At 39.5% G+C, this 20,224-nt stretch overlaps 1 protein-coding gene across 4 annotated transcripts in view; it reads right to left on the bottom strand.

Annotated features, from left to right (window-relative positions):
* LRRC20 (leucine rich repeat containing 20) overlaps positions 1-20,224 on the bottom strand; it is a 109,838-nt gene that overhangs the window by 74,888 nt on the left and 14,726 nt on the right. For 3 of the 4 annotated variants that reach the window (XM_070945271.1, XM_070945268.1, XM_070945269.1), the window contains one exon: positions 4,084-4,233. The exons of the other annotated variant lie outside the window; for it this stretch is intronic. In XM_070945271.1, coding sequence (XP_070801372.1) covers positions 4,084-4,233 — 150 coding nt within the window. The remainder of the gene's footprint in view (positions 1-4,083; positions 4,234-20,224) is intronic. 4 annotated transcript variants of the gene reach the window in all.

A 20,224-nucleotide genomic window follows, 5' to 3' on the forward strand; every position in this document is an offset into this window, starting at 1 on the left:
TTTAAATCTTTTAATTGAAATTTAAATAATCTGGAAATGAAATCAAACCAAACGTGGTTTTTGTCCTGCCTACTAGTCTGCTTTGCGCAATTTCATTTCTGGGTAAGGCTCCCTGGCCCTTCACTCAGGGGTGAAATTCAATTTTTTTCCCTACTGGTTCTGTGGGCGTGGCTTGGTGGGCGTGGCAGGGGAAGGATACTGTTAGGATATGGTTTGAGCCTTAATTATGTTGTCCAGGCAATATAAGTGTACTGTAACTTTAATCTGTAAATGTATTATGTGACTTTAATGCTGAGTCATGCTGTAATTAGATAATGACTGGTTATGAGAGTATTTAAGCAAGGTACTGTAACATGTTCAGTTGCTGCTATGCTATGCTGCCATTGTGTATGAAGATGATGAGATGATGAAGCTGCTATGATAAGCTGCTATTGAGAGGAGTTGCTTTCTGCTAATCATCGTTTGATGGATCTGCAACCATCGTGGTTTGTGAACCAGAGTGAGTTTGTTATGCTAACCAACTACTGTTTGTTGGGTAAGAAGATTCTGTAACTACTGGACTGATTTACTGGCAAAGACTTGGAATTTGTTTAAAGACTATGAGACTGTTTTTCTACTATAAAGTAAGCTTTTGATAAACCAGTTTGCATAACTCTTATTCATTGCTCTCAGCAACGTTTCCTTGTGCATTTACTCTGCTGGTTGGTAACACAACAACAATATCCTTAACAGATACTGCAAAATCTGCATTCCCACCCAGGGGAAGGATATTACAAAATCCCCATTCCCTCCCCACTCCTGGGGGAAGGATATTGCAAAATCTCCATTCCGACCCCATTCTGGGGCCAGCCAGAGGTGCTATTTGCCGGTTCTCCGAACTATTCAAAATTTTTGCTACCGGTTCTCCAGAACCTGCTGTATTTCACCCCAGCCTTCACTCAAAAGCCAATTATAGTTTTCAATGTGAAAGAAGCACCCAACTCCGTAAGGTTTCCTAACTTATATTCTTGGCCTTCCAGCTAAATTGTTGGATAAAGACAATGCTAGAGATGACTTATTTCAACAGTATACGACAGACACAGCTAAGATAATTGGTAATTATAGTTGGAGGGACACTTAAATTTTCCTTTCATCATTCCATATTCTTGCATCATAGCTTGCACAGCTACTAAAATGTTCAGTCAATCAATGATTAAATGATTTGTAAGGAGACACAATGTACTCCAGCACCTTTGAATAGCTAACAGTACAGAAAGCTTTAAAAAATAAACATAAACAGCCATATGTATCTTTCCTCTATAAATATTATTCACTCAGCCACTCAATTGCTTTGTCTGTTAGAATTGTTTTATCAAAATATAGTATGCATTTTTGTTCTGCGCCTCTGTCGAACCTCATTAATCCTTCTTTGCAACCACATACTGTTGCTTCCTCAATATATATTTCATCAAAGCTCATATTATTTATACGTAGCAATTTGATTGTAGAAAAAAAAATAGAAAAATAGAGCAACAGAGTTGGAAGGGACCTTGGAGGTCTTCTACTCCAACCCCCTGCCTAGGCAGGAAATCTTACACCACTTCAGACAAATGGTTATCCAACATCTTCTTAAAAACTTCCAGTGTTGGAGCATTCACAACTTCTGGAGGCAAATTGTTCTACTGATTAATTGTTCTAACTGCCAGGAAATTTCTCCTTAGTTCTAAGTTGCTTCTCTCCTTGGTTAGTTTCCAACCGTTGCTTCTTGTCCTGCCCTCAGGTGCTTTGGAGAATAGCTTGACTCTCTCTTCTTTGTGGCAGCCCCTGAGATATTGGAACACTGCTATCATGTCTCCCCTAGTCCTTCTTTTCATTAAACTAGACATATCCAGTTCCAGCATTCATTCTTTATAAGTTTTAGCCTCTTTGTTTAGCCATCTTTGTTGCTCTTCTCTGCACTCTTTCTAGAGTCACTCTAGTTTCATAGTTTCACTCTACATATTCCTCAAATGCCCTATTACTTTTCAACAATCTTAATAAAATGCAAAATTCCTTTTAACCTTTGAGGAGGTAATTAAATCTGTCAGGGAATCATTTATTCATCTTAGAAGATAATGTGCTAGTTCTTCTTCTCATTCCTTGCATGAAATCAGTATTTTACCCCCCAGTTCCCTAAACTGTTGGAAACAGATGCCAACATTATAATGTTGTGCCATTATTCTGCTTTCCATAGATGGGTAGTAGCTCACTTTGTGATAAAAGATTTTGAGAGCCCTCCCTCCAAATGAAACTAATGGAGCTGGCATGAGATAATATAACCTCTTGCTTTTAAAAATTAATTTTTAATCTATCTATCAAGAGATTCTCACAATTGCCTGCAGCTGGCTAGTATAGTGAAGGCCAGTAAGTTTTGAAAGTGGTTCCATTTTATCCATGTAAGTTTGATATTTTTTAAAAAAATCCCCTAAGCTGTTCAGACACTCATAGGAATGAGACCTATTTGAGAACCTCTGCCTTAAATGAAAACAATAAAACTGGTGGGTTACTGAAGGACACATTATTATTCCACATTGCAGAGAACTCTACAGAAAAATGAAAGATATAAACCTCAACTTTGCTGCAAGGCAGAGTAACAATGTCATCACAACAGTAAGAAGGTTCAGTCTAAAATTCGAAAAATAAACATCTTACAGAAGTCTCCCACGTGGAATTTTTGCTGACGTTCAGATCTTACTCTTTCATTACACATTTGTGAGGCTGTGGGAAGCTAAGGTGATCACAATGCTGATAACGTTTGAGAGAAGGGTAATTTTATTTATTATTAATTTATTTGCCACCCATCTCCAAAAAGACTCTTTTATAGGTAGTCCTCGATTTACGATCACAATTGAGCCCAACATTTATGTTGCTAAGTGAGGGATTTGTTAAGTGAGTTTTGCCCCATTGTACCACCTTTCCTGCCCCATTTGTTAAGTGAATCACTGCAGTTGTTAAATTAGTTAACACGGTTGTTAAGTGAATCTTAAGTTTCCCAACTGAGTTTGTCAGAAGGTTGCAAAAGGTGATCACGTGAACCTGGGAATCTGCATTTGTCATAAATAGGAACCAGTTGTCAAGCATCTGAACTCTGATCACATGGTCATGGGGATGCTTCAAGTGTGAAAATCGGTCATAGGTGTCACTAAAGTAGTGGCCAAAATTGTGGAAACCTTTTGGGAAAAGTGTATTTTCTAAAACTAGCTAATAACACCACTTTTTTTTTTTTGAAGTAGTACCATAAAATTATATATCAATGGAAAGATAATTTAATCAAGAATGTAATGCAATAACTTTTAGGAAGGATTTGCTATTAGAATAGCAGTTACAGTATAAAGAAAAGCGAAACACGTAGAAAAAATAAGATATACAAAAATTATCACCGTAGAAAAAATGAGATATGCAAAAATTATCACCATAGAAAAAATGAGATATGCAAAAATTATCACCATGTCAGTTAATACTTAATACTAACCTTTAGCATGGATTACTGCCTTACGACATCTTTCCATAGAGTGAACCAAGTCTTTTAGTTCTGCAGCTGTTATAATGTGAAACCAAGATTGAAGGATTGCTTCTATTAACTAGGTTTTATTGATGGGTCGCTTCTGACTAACAAGTTTCTTTAGTCAGCTCCATAGATTTTCAATTGGGATAAGGTCTGGACCATTCCAGCAGTGGAATATGATTATCTTGAAACTCCAAAAAAAAAGTGGTGTTATTAGCCATCGAACCTCAAAAATACACTTTTCCCAAAAGGTTTCCACAATTTTGGCCACTACTGTAAGTGTTTTTCAGTGCCACTGTAACTTCAAATGGCCACTAACAAACTGCTGTATATCAAGCACTACCTACATTTTAATAATGACTGTTTTACTATCAATTTATAACATTATATTCATGGTTACTGAGAAAAAATATGTAAATATGTAAAATATGTAAAAAATATGTAAATGTTTTTTCTGCATAAATACATTTTTAAAATGAAGAAGTCCTAACATCTGGAAAAGGAAAAGCAACAACAGACACGCTTCCTTTTTCTTGTTACCTCCAGAGATGCACACCTACCTCTCAGCTGGCTAAAAGTGATAATGAATTTGCTGGTTACAGACTTCAGCTCATTATTGGCCAGTGTGATGAGATGTATGCCTTCAGCCACATGCCTCATGACTTTATAAAGAGCGATGGGGAATGTCATCAATTTGCAATCTGCCAAATCTAAAGGAAGACATCAAAGGAGGAAAGGAAGGGTGAGAGAAAAAATATTGAGTTTTCCAGAACAAAATAAGCTGCGTTGTGAGGCATCAAAATTTTATTAGCTGTCCGAGAGGATTAGATGCTTGCAGTAGAAGAATCAGGAGAGGCATACTTTGAAATAAAGTCAATCTTGATAAAATAGGATGGGGTGCTGCAACAGATCAGAATATCAAAGTAATAGTGCTGCCAGGAGATTACAATGCTGGGAAAACTCTTCTGTTTTCCTACCACTTATGTATGAACCCTATTCACTGACAAACATAGCATGCAGGTAAGAAATGAAAAATAAATTATCTGGAGGATAAACAGAGGCAGGTATTGTCTCTACTTCATTTCAGAAGTCAGTAAATAGTCCATCCCATCTCTCTGCTCTGAATTCTTCTATCTTATAACTTCTCTCTGAACGTAGGTCCTACCCTTAAAAACACTTAAAATTCAGCAAATGTAGGAATAATATTCCTGCAGCAAAGGAATATAACGAGCACATTTTCTTCCTCCTCTTGGTAAAAGTGGTCTTTGCTCTTTTCAGGTGAACTGGCAGAGAATTTGCTCTCATCCTGTACGTGAGAAGAACACTCAAATAACTCCTCCATATTCTACATTAATATAGCCAGCATGTAGAAGAAACAGAGAGAAAAAGCTATTGCCTCAGCTTTCCAAGGTCAGTTAAATGAGCACCCCAATTGTTGGAGGCAATACTGTACCGCCCACACCCAACTGGCACTCAGATAAATCGGCCATCTAAAAATTCTAACCAATTTTATGATTGGTTAGAAAAGAAATATGAATAAAGGTATAGAGATAAAGTGGATAGGAAAAAGACAAACAAGAGAAAAGATAATGAAAAGAATAGAAACTCAGATGATGCCTAAGTAAATGAAAAAGGGGGAAGGGGGGGAAAGGAAAAAGTGTTGCTATAAAAAGTGTACATGAATGATGAAATAGTTGTAATTATTAAATAAAAAAGAAATTGAAATGAAGATGTATATGATTATAAATAGAAAATCGGGGCTGATTGAATACCATTTTAGATTGAATTGAAAATGAAAACAAGGGTGTGGAAAAGAGAGAGGAGTAGGGAAAGAGCAGGAGGAGAGAAGAGAGGAGAGTGAGGGATAGAAAAGAGGGAAAAGGAGAGGAAGAAAGGAGAGGGGAAAGAAGAGTACGAGAGAGGGTTAGAAAAGGAAGAAGAAGAGAGGAGTGGGGGAAGGGAAAGAGAAGTAGGAAAGGGAAGAAGAGGAGGAATGAAGAAAGTAGAAAGGGTCAGAAGGAAGAGAAGGGAAGAAGAGGAAAAATTGTGGTAAAATAAAAGAGAGGAAATTTATTTATTTATTTATTTATTGGTTCGATTTATATGCTGCCCTTCTCCGGAGACTCAGGGCGGCTTACAATGCGTTAAGCAATAGCCTTATACTTTTGTATATACCTGCTTAGTAGGGCTTTCAGCCCCCCCAAGCGGTGTTCTTTTTTTATGCAAAGTCAGCTTATTGCCCCAACAATCCGGGTCCTCATTTTACCTACCTCGAAAGGATGGAAGGCTGAGTCAACCTTGAGCCTGGTGAGATTTGAACTTGCAGTAATTGCAGGCAGCTGGTGCTACTTAACAGCACTTTAGTCTGCTATGCCACCAAGGCTCTTGGTAAAAGAGCAAGCCCCGAACAATTAATAATAATTAAAAATAGTTACAAGATAAGAGGAATGATTAACGATGGATAAGAGACTGTACATTTAAATGTGTTTATGAGAAATAAAAATAAAAACTTTTCAAAAAAAAAAAGATAAATCGGCCATCAACAGGTATGTAGAGATAAACAACATCTACACATCATTCAAAAGAGACAATTAAAATGCCCAAAAGGAAACAAAAACACCACAGCATCTCCTCACCAGCAATCAACACCCATACTAGTAGAAATTAACACTTAAGACCAACACTAGACTGACAATCAAAAAGTAAACAATACCACAATCAAGGAACTACCAAAACAAGCTAACTGTAAACAATAGCTAATCAAGGAACCACCATGATACTTACAAGTCTAGAATATAAAAATAAAAGCAAGTCCTTTTAGCACTGTTGATGTTACCTAGTTTGGTAATGAAATGCCTGCACGAAAATCATGAAGCTCACAGAGCATCAAGGACCTCACAGTGATATCCTGTTTGTATAATACTTAGTACAGTAATATTTCACCCCTCGAGATGTAGGATTTAGGGTTCTTCTTAGAGACATATTGAAAAAGAGTTGGCTGCATAGGGTTAGTAGAAGATAGTAGAAACATAGAAAAACCAATTCAAAGCCAAATTGTTCATGTGCCAAATAAATAAATAAATAAGAAGAAACTGTTATTTCATTAAAAGTGAATTAGATGAATCTAAACAAACTACTCTTTACTATAGTAAAGAGTTTACTAAACAAACTATTCTCTTTATTGTGAGAATAATTTTTTGAGGATGCTAACAAATTGTGCAGTAAGGAAAACAGAATAGTTTTTATAGTCTCCAAAACTGGCTTCTCTATCTAACAACAGTCTGCCTTTCAGAAAAACTGCATTCATCACAATATAAGTGTCAGATGTAAATGCCTTATTCTCTAATGTGTAAATAATGTATATATGGAACATCAGGGGTTAACTTATTACTTGAGCTTTAATGTATTCATAATTTACCACTCCCATTCCTGGCTCCGCCCCTTGTATATAAAAGGAGCCATCCTCCCCATTTTCCTTGCTTCTATCTTGAATATTCAGCGAATATAGAATGCCTATAATGATTAAAGAGAATTATATTTAAACCTATAACTTCTATTATCTTTATTGAGTCTGATCCTGAAAATATTGCAACAAGCTGGTAGCAGAGGATGGTTAATTGACTCAATAAGTAATTAAAAATGTCCAAGAAAGATAGGCCCAACACCAGGGCCTACAGCAAAGAAATAGAAACTGATCAAGAGATGATCAACGAATCCACAAATGCGATTTCGAGAGAATCCGAAGAATACACCACTGAAGAAGAAGAACTGATGAGTGAAAATAACGACCAGGAAGAAATCGAGATAGAAAATAACGAACTCAGGTCAGAAATATTAAAAATACTAAAAAGCCAAAAGAATGATGAAAGCCTCATCGCGGACCTCCAGGAGATGCTGAGGAACAGCGGAGCAGCGAGAGAGAAAAACATCATTAAAGAAAAACCCAAAGATCAAAAAACTGTGAGTGAAATGACTACTGAGAAAATAGTTGTAAAAAAGAAAAGATGTGACCCCGCGCGAAATTTTGAACGGCAGCCATCTTGGTTTCAACGAACTTCAAAAGAGAGTGAAGCAGAGCCAATCAAAACGCTCAGTTCAAAATTTCTGGCGCGAAAAACGCTATCAGACGAAGAAAGTGAAAAAGAAGTCTCAAATTCTTCAGATGAACCAAAATCAGAAAGTGAAGACGATTTAACAAAGTCTCAAGTAGAGTCAGCAATGAAAACACTTTTTGCTGCTTTTGGGCCAAGATTGAAAATTTCTAAGACATCAACGAAGAAGCAAGCAATCAAACCGACAACTCAAGACCTGCACGCTCCCATCCTGACTTCGAAAACGACGACACCCGAGCCCAGAGAGCCATGCCGATTCCGTCCTACACCGCAGACAGAATCGAGTGCCAGCACACACAAGAGAAAGAGAAGAACCGCCGCCATCACCAAAGCCCCAAAAACCGAGCCAGAGACCGACTCATCTGAAGAGGAGCGGATCGAGAGAGCTGAAATGGAGAGAACCTTCCACAACGGCGCCAAAGAAGAAATGAGCAACGCGCATGTGCAAAACTACGTAGACGGCCCCGAAAGACTTGAACTGGCCAGAGAACCGCGCAGACTCGTTACAAGCATCCCAATGCCGTTCTGTAATTTCCTGCACTTGAGAGACCACGGACTGCCTCAGGTTGTAAGTAATGGACAAAATAATGTGGGGAACTTACCCAGTGACTTCCCAAAACTTAGAGTTGATGGCATTAATTTACAAGAGTGGTACCAACAGCTTCAGGTTATTTTTATGAAAGAAAATTTACTATTCTTTATAACTAGTCCTCCAAGAAGACCTTGGACTTTAAAAATAGACTGTTTACATCATAGAGCATTTTTCATAATAATTTCTAGCGTGTCTCCTGCAATGTATCATAGCATCAAACCAAACCTAACTGTATCAGAAATAATTCAATGCATGTTTAATCTATTTCACAGCGATAGCGTAGCCACAACCACAAGAATGTCTAAGGATTTCTTTTCTTCTAGAGTGAAACCAGGGGTTTCTATAAGTGAACATTTGATAAATCTAAACAAAATAAGAGCTGAGCTGCAATTGAGGGGGGAAGTGATTTCAGATCAAACTATGAAAAGTGTTATTATCAATTCACTTGATCCATCATGGGATAGCTTTATGTCACACTTAGATACCATTAATTTGGGATATTTATCAATAGAAAGTCTATCTAACAAATTGATAGCAGAAGACAATTCAAGAAAAAATCGTTCCAATAACCAAACAGAACACAAATCTTTTAGGAAAGTAGTCTTTCAAGATAAATATAATGAGGCCTTTAGATGCCACAATTGTGGATCCAGGGAACACAGTAGAAGAGACTGTCCCAAAGTCCCAAGGGAGAGACATAGGCCAGAATATAGGAGCAAATACAATTACAGACAATCTTCCACAGATAGACACAAATATAGAAGTCCACCAAACTACAGAGAAAGTAGAGGGGGTAGAGAAAATTCAAAAGAGAGAAAATCTGGGTCACTAAATGGGCTAAATAAACAAGACAGCACCAAAACACAACAAGATGAGAACAATAATTGGCTTATTGATTCTGGTGCAACAAATCACACCACTAATAACAAAAGTATATTATCTTCATTTACAGAAGATAAGTTTGTGATAAAGGTAGCTAATCAAGAAAAGGTTCAAGTATTAGGCAGAGGAAATGTGACCTTGCCTGGTTTAGGGAAAATAGAGGGGGTATTATTAATCCCAGAAATACCTCACAACATACTAAGTGCTATAAAACTAAGCAGAGAATCTGACATCAATATAGTTTTCTCAAAGGGGAAAGCAACTATAGAAAAGAACAAAACAAATATAGGCACTGTGATGATAAAAGGGGGTCTACCCTATCTGATAACCAAAGAAAGATGGTTACATAACATTGATTCAAATATGGAAGATTGTATTGAAGCAGATGATGAAAATGTCAGTAACAGTGACAATGATGAATGTAAAATAACTCATGATAACAAAAATACACACAATGAGAAGAAACCAAAAATAGGTAAACCAATTCATGATGAGTGTGCTCATATCTTACATAGGAAGTTAGGACATGCAAGCTTTCCTGTAGTACAAAAAATGACTGAACACGCAGAAGGTGTAAAAATAAAAAATTGTGAAAATTATTTAGAATGCTCAGTATGTAAATCCACCAAACTAAAAACCAGTCCTAGACCAAAAAAATCTAACAGATCAACTAACAATATTTTTGATTTGGTACATATGGACTTAGTTGGTCCATTAACTCCATCAATTACCTATAGAAAACGTTACTTCCTAACAATAGTGGATGATTACAGTCGCTATGGTTTTGTTTACACATTAAAGCACAAGGATGAAACCTTTCAGAAATTTAAGGAATTCTACAAACGCATAGAAACACAACATAATATCAGAATAAAACAAATTATGACAGATAGGGGATGTGAATTCATGTCTAAAGAATTCTCCCAATGGTTAAAGGATAGAGGGATGCTACATTTCACGTCCAATCCATTTTCTGCCTTTCAAAATGGGATTGCAGAGAGAAAGAACTCCACACTACAAACCATGATTAGATGCACATTAGAGGATGCTGGTTTAGGCAAACAATTTTGGTCAGAAGCCTTACATTATTCAAATTACACTCAAAATAGAACATGGTCCAGTATTGTGAATAAGACACCATATGAGGTGATGTACAATAGAAAACCTAAATTAGCACACATGCACATATTTGGAGTTACTGCAGACGTGCACATACCTAAACAATTGAGGAGAAAGGGAGAAAACGTATCCAGGAGATTAAGATTCATGGGATACGAAACTGGAACCAAAGGGTACAGATTCATCGATAATAATAACAAATTTATAGTATCCAGAACAGCTGTGTTTCATGAGCAGGCCAATTGGTCTAAGTTGCACCTTAATGAAATTTTTCCTAATAAAAGCAAAGATAATATATCTTGCGAGGAAGGAACAACAGAAAATCAAAATATTAGCAAAAGTAAGAACAAAACCAAAACTTGGACAAATAGTCAGCATAAAATAAAGACAGACACATTAACAAAAAAGGAAGCCAGATATTTGCATGACAACCATAGCAAACCTGAAAGAAATATTAGAAATAATAGAAACCAAATACCAAATAAATACAAAGATTATATTATGCATATGGATGGGGAACAAATAACACCTAATACATATGAGGAAGTATTGAAACTTCCCCGTGAAGAAAGAGAAAAATGGGAACTAGCTATGGAAAAGGAAATGAAAAGTTTACAAGGATTAAATGTATTCACACCTGCGATCGCACCTAAGGATAAAACAATTATAGGTACCAGGTGGATTTATAAAATTAAGAATTTAGAAGGAGGTAATACCTTATACAAGGCCAGACTAGTTGCACAAGGTTATGCACAAAAATATCCAGAAGACTATACTGACACATATTCACCCACAGTGAGAACAGAGAGTGTCAAAACAGCTCTTGTAGTAGCATCTGCACTCAATCTAGACGTGTTTCAATATGACATACAGACTGCATACTTACATGCAAAATTAGATAAGGAAATATATGTAAGAGCACCACACAGTCAATACACTAATAAGAACGAAATTTGGTTACTAAATAAGAGTCTGTACGGATTGAAGCAATCTGGCAAAAGATGGTACGATTGTTTGGTAAAAGTACTAAAGACCATGGATTTCAACGCCACCACTGCTGATAACTGTTTCTTTGTAAAAAAGAGTAATGATCATATTGAATTTGTATTAATTTATGTGGATGATATTTTATATATTGGAAAGCATAAAGAGAGCAGGGAAATCTTTGTAAATAAGTTAAACGAACACTTCTCATTGAAATCACTAGGTAGAGTGAATAAATACCTTGGTGTACAAATTAACAAAACAAAAAGGGGATTCAAACTTACTCAGAAAGATAAAATCATTGAACTCCTAAACAAATGTAACTTAAATAATGCCAAAACATGTGAGACACCTATGCAAACTGATTTTCTTAGAAACAATGATGAATCTTCCCCTGAGTTTAAAGACAACACATTTTACAGATCAGTTATAGGTTCACTCCTTTATATATCTAATTGGACTAGGCCAGATATTGCATTACCTCTCAATTTATTGTCAAGATATGTTAGCAAACCAACCTTGTATCATTGGGAAGCTGTCAAAAGAATTTTAAGATATCTGAAAAGTACGTTAGATTTTTGTTTAATATTGGAACCCAATAATGACAAAGAACCAAAAATTACTTGTTATGCTGATGCAGATTGGGCCGGTGATACATCATGCAGAAAGAGTACCTCTGGTTATGTTTTTCTATTGAACGATTGTCCAGTTTACTGGTATACTGGTAAACAAGAACTGGTAGCCACCTCTACCACAGAAGCAGAATATGTTTGCTTGTCTAAAGCTGCAAATAACCTTGTATGGTTCAATGATTTGATCACAGATGTTTGGAAGAAACCTACTTTACCCTTTATTATGCATGAAGATAATAAAGCGGCCATTGAAATTTCTAGATCCGATGCAATTGGACAAAGGTCCAGGCATATTGATATAAAATTTAAGCACGTGAGACAACTATCTCAAGACGGATTCATCAAAGCAATACATTGTGATACTTCTGAACAATTAGCTGACATATTAACAAAACCCTTACCTTCTAAACAACACAAATATTTAACTTCTAAATTATATGTATTATATTGTCCTGAATCTGAATGTAACTGGTGTTGTATAACGAACCGGCATTTAGAGGGGGATTTGTCAGATGTAAATGCCTTATTCTCTAATGTGTAAATAATGTATATATGGAACATCAGGGGTTAACTTATTACTTGAGCTTTAATGTATTCATAATTTACCACTCCCATTCCTGGCTCCGCCCCTTGTATATAAAAGGAGCCATCCTCCCCATTTTCCTTGCTTCTATCTTGAATATTCAGCGAATATAGAATGCCTATAATGATTAAAGAGAATTATATTTAAACCTATAACTTCTATTATCTTTATTGAGTCTGATCCTGAAAATATTGCAACAATAAGATTACAGGTTATTATTTACTTATTAAATTTATATGCCCTTCATCTCACTGTTGGAGCAACTCTGGACTATCATGGGATAAATACATGACTTTATTTAATGTTTAAATAAATTGTTATTAATATTATTAATAAAACATGCACATTGCTAAAATGAAGAAAAACTAGTACAAGATATATAAAACACATCTGCACATACAACAGTCATAAAATGTCACTTTTCAAGTTTAGGTTATTTACGAGACCACCTTCTGCCACCAATAACCTCCCACCGGCCAATACGCTCCCACAGAGAGGGCCTCCTCAGGGTGCTGTCGGTCAGGCAATGTCGGCTGTCGACCCCCCGGGGAAGAGCCTTCTCTGTGGGGGCACCCGCCCTCTGGAATGAGCTACCCCCAGGGATACGACTGATCCCAGACCTCCGGACCTTCCGCCGGGCCCTGAAGACTTTTTTATTTCAGCAAGCCAGGCTGGGTTAAAAATCTTTTAATTGGGGAATTTTATGGGTAAGGGGTTTTAAATTGGGGAAGCCAAAGATAAATTTAATTTCGTTTTATAGTATTTTAATGTTTGTATTGTGTGTTTTTAATTTTGGCTGTTCACCGCCCCGAGTCCTTTGGGAGAGGGGGCAGTATAAAAATTTAAAAAATAAAATAAATAATAAAAATAATAAATAATAAACATCTAATTAAGGTCCTTTTTCATTCATGTTGCTTGCCTTTGTAAGAATATCCCTAGATGCCAGGGCCTAGAACAATGATGGCTAACCTTTTTGCCATCGCGTGCCAAAAGGGGGGGAGAGCAGGGGGGTTGCACGTGTGTCCACACCCATAATTCTATGCACCCCTCCCCCACGCATGTGTGCGCAACCCCTCCCCCACTTTCCCCTGCTTTTGGCATGCGATGACACGGTGGGCCTGGTAGGCCCATTTTTCGCCATCCCCAGGCTCCAGAGCCTTTCTAGGAGCCTGGGGAGGGCGAAAACGGCCTGTTTGCTGACTTCCAGTGGGCCCAGAAGGCCCAAAAATCAGCTGGCCGGCATGCACATGTGCGCCGGAGTTCAGCTTGCGTGCCCACTGATATGGCTCCGCGTGCCACCTGTGGCACGCGTGCCATAGGTTCGCCATCATGGGCCTAGAAGGTCATATTCAATCTCATCCAAAAAAAAAAAAAAATTGAGTAGGGTTGGCTCTGATTAGTACTCAGATGGAAAAGTCAAGAGAAACCCCACAAATAGGGCTAGGCTGAGATGCCCCTCATTTTCTCTCCACAAGGCTGCAATGGCAAACACCTGTACTATAGCCAAGACAATGAAATGGAACATGCATGAAGTCATTTCATTTCCACTAATTTCTTGTGTCTTTTTAAGTCAAGTAAATTTTAGACTTTATTTTGACTCCCAACACAGTGACGGCTCACCTTTTCCGGACCGAGTGCCCATAGTGCATGTCCGAACTCCCAAAATGCAATGCGCATATGGCCCCATGCATGCGTCACACGCATGCGCATGCCTTCCCATGCATGCACATGTGGAACCCCCTGCACACACCCCGCCCCCACCCGCATGTGCAGCAGAGACCCTAAGATCAGCTGGCCACCAGGAGGCTCAAGTGCATACACGGTGGACTTGAACTGGGGTGATGGCTCACATGCCCACAGAGAGGGCACTGCGTGCCACCTCTGGCACGCGTGCCACAGGTTCGCCATCACAGCCCTAGCAGCTAGATAGATGAAATATCAGGTGGCAAAAGCTTATTGCTTCAGGATATTGTTCATTAAGCACCTATAACAGTGATGGCTAACCTTTTTGCCGTTGCGTGCCAAAAGCAGGTTGACACGGGGGGGGGGGGGTCACGTGCATGCGTGCCCACACCCATAATTCAATGCACCCTGCCCCCCACTCATGCACATGCGACCCCCCCTGCGCTCCCCCGGTTTTGGCACGGTGGCCCCAGTAGGCCTGTTTTTCGCCCTCCCCAGGCTCCAGAGGTTTGGGGAGGGCGAAAATGGCTTTGGAGCCTGGGGAGGATGAAAATGGCTTTTCCCCCTCTCCCCCGGAGGCCCTCTGGAGGCTGGAAACGGCATGTTTCCCGACTTCCAGTGGGACTGGAAGGCCTGAAAATCAGGTGGCTGGCGCGTTCTTGTGCACTGGAGCTAAGATAGGGTAACGCTCGCGTGCCCACAGATATGGCTCCGCATGCCACCTGTGGCAAGCATGCCATAGGTTCACCATCACGGATCTATAATATAAAAGGTTCGATTTTAGGTAGTCCTCCAACTTATAACCACAATTGGAACCAAATTTTCACCGTTAAGCAAGGTGGTTGTTAAATGTGAGTCATGCCAGATTTTATGATCTTTATTGCCATGGTTGTTAAGTGAAACATGTGATTGGTAAGGAAGATTGGCTTCCCCCACTGACTTTGCTTGTCAGAAGTTGGCTGGGAAGGTCGCAAATGGCGATCCTATGAACACTGAAACTCATTGTAAATACATACCAGTTGCCAACCCCCCAAATTATGAGCCTGTTATCGTGGGAATGTTGCAATGGTTGTAAGTCATTTTTTTTCTACAGCGTTTTAACTACAAACGGTTGCTAAATAAATGGGGGTTAAGTCGAAGGCTACTTGTATACAAATTCTAAAGCTGCCAAATGGGTGTTCAGATTTCATTCTTTTTTTGGTGTTAATGGGCTTTTCTTTCTATTTGTCAGCACTTGAACAGATCAGAAATCCATTACATAGAATTCAACCAGATGATGAAAGTTTAGAAACACAATCAACGTATTCCACTTTTAAAATTCTTCTCTGTATTTCTGACACTATACAGATTTATAATCCATCAGAGTTCTTTCATCGTACGTAGCCATCATTTGTTTAATTGTGATTCGTTAAATAAACCACAATTTGGCCGATTACTCAATATGCTAAGCCATAAAACTCTGATTTGCAAGCCGGGGTATTCTGATTCGCACAACGAACATAGCTGGGAATTCTTGAAATTAGTTATGCTCTATATGACACCCTAAAAACGATAAATGAAATTGTGTTCTTCCTTATGAGCCAAACTAATGAACCCGTGCTCAGTTATCCTGACCGTGCCAGCTATCATTTTAGCATCAATGGACTCCTTGTTCTATCTTTTATCCTCTCTGCACACAGCAAAACTGACTCTCAGTCGGAATTTGGTTCTGCTCCCAGCAATTTCAGGAAAAGCGCATGGAGTTTTGGGGTTCCTGATCTTAAGAATGTCTTTGAACGGGATTGTTGACTGTACAACCAAAGAAATGAATTCAAAGAAGAGTTAGAAAGAGAATCCCAGATGGGCTTTTGAAGAAACAGATGTAGAAACAGTTGGAAACAGCCATAACAAACAAACACGGATGAAATATCACTCGGATAAGTAAACCCATTTAGCTGCTGTTTCATATACAATAGCTTTACTCTTCAACTGTCTATATTTATATCTATATAAGATCTAGCAATTCTAAGTTTTTAGTTCACACACTGTGACTTTTAGTGTACTATAAACACTGATGAAGTTGCCAGTGTGATAAATTAATCCAGTTAGCTTCTATTTTAGTCACTGTAAATGTACTGTATTTAGTCCTGAAAAAGAGTACTGTTTAAAATACTTTCTATATCCGTGCCGGAAGTGGCACGCAGAGCCATGTTGTCTGGCACGCATGGTGTCACCCAGGGGTGGGGTCTAAATTTTTTTACTACCGGTTCTCTGGGCATGGCTTATTTGTGGGTGTGGCTTGGAGGTCATGTGACTAGGTGGGCGTGGCTAGCTGGTCAGTCATTTCTGGAAGGTCCTCGCACTTACGACCAGTCCTCGCACTTACGACCGGACTCAGTTGTTTGCTTTTAACACTGATCAGCTGTAGGACGGCCCTTTGAGGCCCCGCGGCAAGAGTTTAAACAGTCTTTTTCCCTCTAGTCATCAGCTGGGACTCAGGAGGCAGCAATAGATTGGGGGTGGGACCAAATAAAAGGTAAGAATAACGTGGGTGGGTGGGTGGGTGGGGAGGGCGGGGGGGGGAGAACCGGTTCGGTGACATCATATCGTCACCGCTACTGGCTCGGCCGAACCGGACCGAACCGGGAGGAACCCACCACTGGTGTCACCCATTCTTCTTCTGGGTTTCCAGGGCACACATGCGCACCAGGAGCATGAGAACCGCTCTTGCTGGGAGCAAGGGGGTGGCGGTGGCAGGAGCAGTAGGCCAAGGCTTCCCTCCCTCCCTCTCCCCTGAGGCCTGGGGCTATGCCAGAAGTCTGCTCAAGTGGGGAGACAGAGAAGCCCCGGACCTCCCTCAGAATAACAACTTTCCAGGCCCAAAACCGGGGGGGATGAGGGCGAAGTGCATGTGCAGGGCACGCATGCGCACTGTGGGGCACATGCGCATGTGGGAAGGTTTGCATTGCATTATGGGTACTGGCACTCACGCAAGCTGTTGCGCACGCACATACACACTTCCGGCACGCCACGAGAAAAAGGTTTGCTAACACTGACCTATGGCATACGTGCCAGAAGTGGCACGCAGAGCCCTCTCTGATAGCACGCAAGCCGTCACTCCAGTTCAGGTGTGTTGCGCATCTGCGTGCACCTCCCGCCAGCCAGCTGGTCTTTGGGTCTCTGCCACACATGTGGGGGGGTGCAGAGTGCATGTGGGGGGCCATGTACACATGCGTGAGGGCAGGGCGCGTGTGGGGGGCCATGTGTGCATGCACAGGGGCGTGGGGCATGCGGGAGGGCCGCACGCACATTGCATTTTGGGGGTTTAGGTGTGCGCTTGTGCGCTTTGGGTACTCGGTCTGGAAAAGGTTAGGCATCGCTGTCCTATACAATAGCTTTAACATTCAACCATCTATACTCATATCTTTATAATATTTAGTGTTTGTTATCTACGTTTTTAGTTCCGATCATCTGTGGTTCTTAGTGTGCAGCTCTCCACTGCTAATACATGGAACCCTATCTCATAATATAAATTATTACATGATCTTCTGTATATATCTCTTTGTTTTCTCTTTGAATAGACTAAGTTTTATATATTCCATTTTCTCTGAGTTTAGCTGTTTTCCGCTTTTATTCGTAGGCTCTGTAATATCATCAGGGAAGGAGAGGATGAAGTTTGCCAATTGTGAAATGCGGAGTGGCTTTGGGTTGTCTTTTAAACGACGCAGAGATGGGTGTCTGTTGATAGCCAATTTGTCAGAATGTCAAATTCCTTAGCAACTTTGGATTAGCTTTGCTCTAAAATAGGCACACTTTCCCAGCTGAAATTGGGAAATTTATGCTGTATAATCCTGGAGACTTCAACTGAATTAACACTGACTGCTGATCACGCAGCACCAGAGATCAGCCAGCTGAATTCAATTCTTTTCAAAATGTAATGGAAAAATGCAGCTAACGTTGTCCAGATCCATTCTCACCGAGTGCTGCAGTTAATGATTTTGAGTAGAACAATGGAAGAATTCAGAGGGGTTATGAGAGAAAGGGCTTAGACAAGAATATAATTTGCAAAGCTCAGTTTCCAGGTGTTTCTCCTTTTCTGATGCCCAATTCTTTGCAAAACAATTATCTATTATTTAATGTTGGAGTCATGAGCCACCACATTATACGATAGTGACCTGGCAGGATGAGAGAACTTCTCTGTGGGTTCTGTTCCTGTTGGTTAGGTACCGTACATTAGAACAGATTGTGTGCTTCTCTTTCAAGCTAAATGGATTCTGCTTGCCTTCATAGATAATGTTTCAGCCCTTTGAGGTAGACCAGGTCAAGAAACTGACTCCACAGTAAATATTGGAAAATTATTGATATAGGCTACCATAATAGACTCTTGAAAGCCTGACCAAATTTCTCTTCCTTCTCTTACACTAGAAAGTCAAGACAGGGTTGCTTTAAGTTTCTTTCAGTTTCTTTATAAGTTTCTTCTTCTATTCCCAGGGTTAATCCATGCTTTACTAACACTCTCTGTTTGGCCCGTTCTCAAGTGAAGTCAGCTCTGATCCTTCTCCCCAGGGTGTGTCATCAATCACATTCGCCAACAGAGCAATTTCATGGGTTGTAGAGGTCACTCCCCTCTGGCTGCTATAGGTAACCCTGGGATACAGCCTTGAGAGAGATAAGCATGGAATGTGCATCTGTCTTTGGCTGCCGTGCCATTTCGCCAGTTTCCCATCCCCCCTGGCCTATGGCAACTCGAAAGCAGGCCAGGGATGCTTTACGAGTTGACATTCTGCATGCCTTCTCCAGAGTGACCTCTCTGACTCTCTTCTTGAGAAAATCCAGGTGGTGAAAAAATAGATTGTAGTCCCAGACTAGAGAGAATACTACATAGACAGCATACAGCTGCCTTCCAATGCAGCAAGAGATTGGTGCAATAACTCGGCTGAACGGCAAAAGGAAAAGGTCTAGATTTTAAACTCTGGAGTATATACATAAATTTCCTTGTGCTAGAACTTGAGAAAGGGACAGGAACTACATTATAACTTTACTGTTACAAATGCAAAACAAGAAAATAATTGTGCTTATACTTCTACCCTATAGTAATTTTATGCCCTCTATGGTTGTGCATGTCCTAATCATAAGCCTAACTTTTTAAAAGTACATGTTTATTTACAGAGCTTCCTTGAAGCTCCTTAACTATTTTAATCTCTTTTTTTTCTTTTTTTAGAATTAGGTGGTGATATTAGAAGAAGTCCCTCTGTCCTGTATCAGTGGGGATGGAAAGATTCACCTTGTTGCGATTGTGATGCTGATATTAAACATATTGTGCAAGATTGCCCACAACATGCATTATTTGATTCCCTAGAATCAAAGCAACACCTGGAAAGCTGAACTGGATAGCTAATTATGAGGCGATACCCCCATAGAAGTTTAATTTCTCTTCTGTCATGTTCTCATCATACGCTAAATAATAATAATATTGCTTCCTGTACCTAGCCTTTCCTATATTAAAATGAAATTCAAAATGAAATTCAATGGTGAAAAAAGTAAGGGTCTACATTTAGGCAAGAAAAACAAAATGCACAGGTATACTATATGTGGTACTTTGCTCAATAGTAGTAACTGTGAGAGTAAATGGAGTCCTAGTGGACAACCATTTAAATATGAGCCAGCTGTGTGCAGCAGCTGCCAAAAAAGCCAACACAGTTCTAGGCTGCATCAACAGAGGGATAGAATCAAGATCACATGAAGTGTTAATACCACTTTATAATGCCTTGGTAAGGCCACACTTGGAATATGCATTCAGTTTTGGTCGCCACGATGTAAAAAAAATGTGGAGATTCTAGAAAGAGTGCAGAGAAGAGCAACAAAGATGATTAGGGGACTGGAGGCTAAAACATATGAAGAACGGATGCAGGAACTGGGTATGTTTAGTCTGATGAAAAGAAGGACTAGGGGAGACATGATAGCAGTGTTTCAATATCTCAGGAGTTGCCACAAAGAGGAGAGTGTGTCAAGCTATTCTCCAAAATACCTGAGGGCAGGACAAGAAGCAATGGATGGAAACTAATCAAGGAGAGAAGCAACTTAGAACTAAGGAGAAATTTCTTGACAGAACAATTAATCAGTGGAACAACTTGC

This window comes from Pituophis catenifer, unplaced genomic scaffold, assembly GCF_029215685.1.
Source record: "Pituophis catenifer annectens isolate HBS135680 unplaced genomic scaffold, rPitCat1.0.hap2 SCAF_6, whole genome shotgun sequence".
In the NCBI taxonomy this organism is placed as follows: Eukaryota; Metazoa; Chordata; class Lepidosauria; order Squamata; family Colubridae; genus Pituophis; species Pituophis catenifer.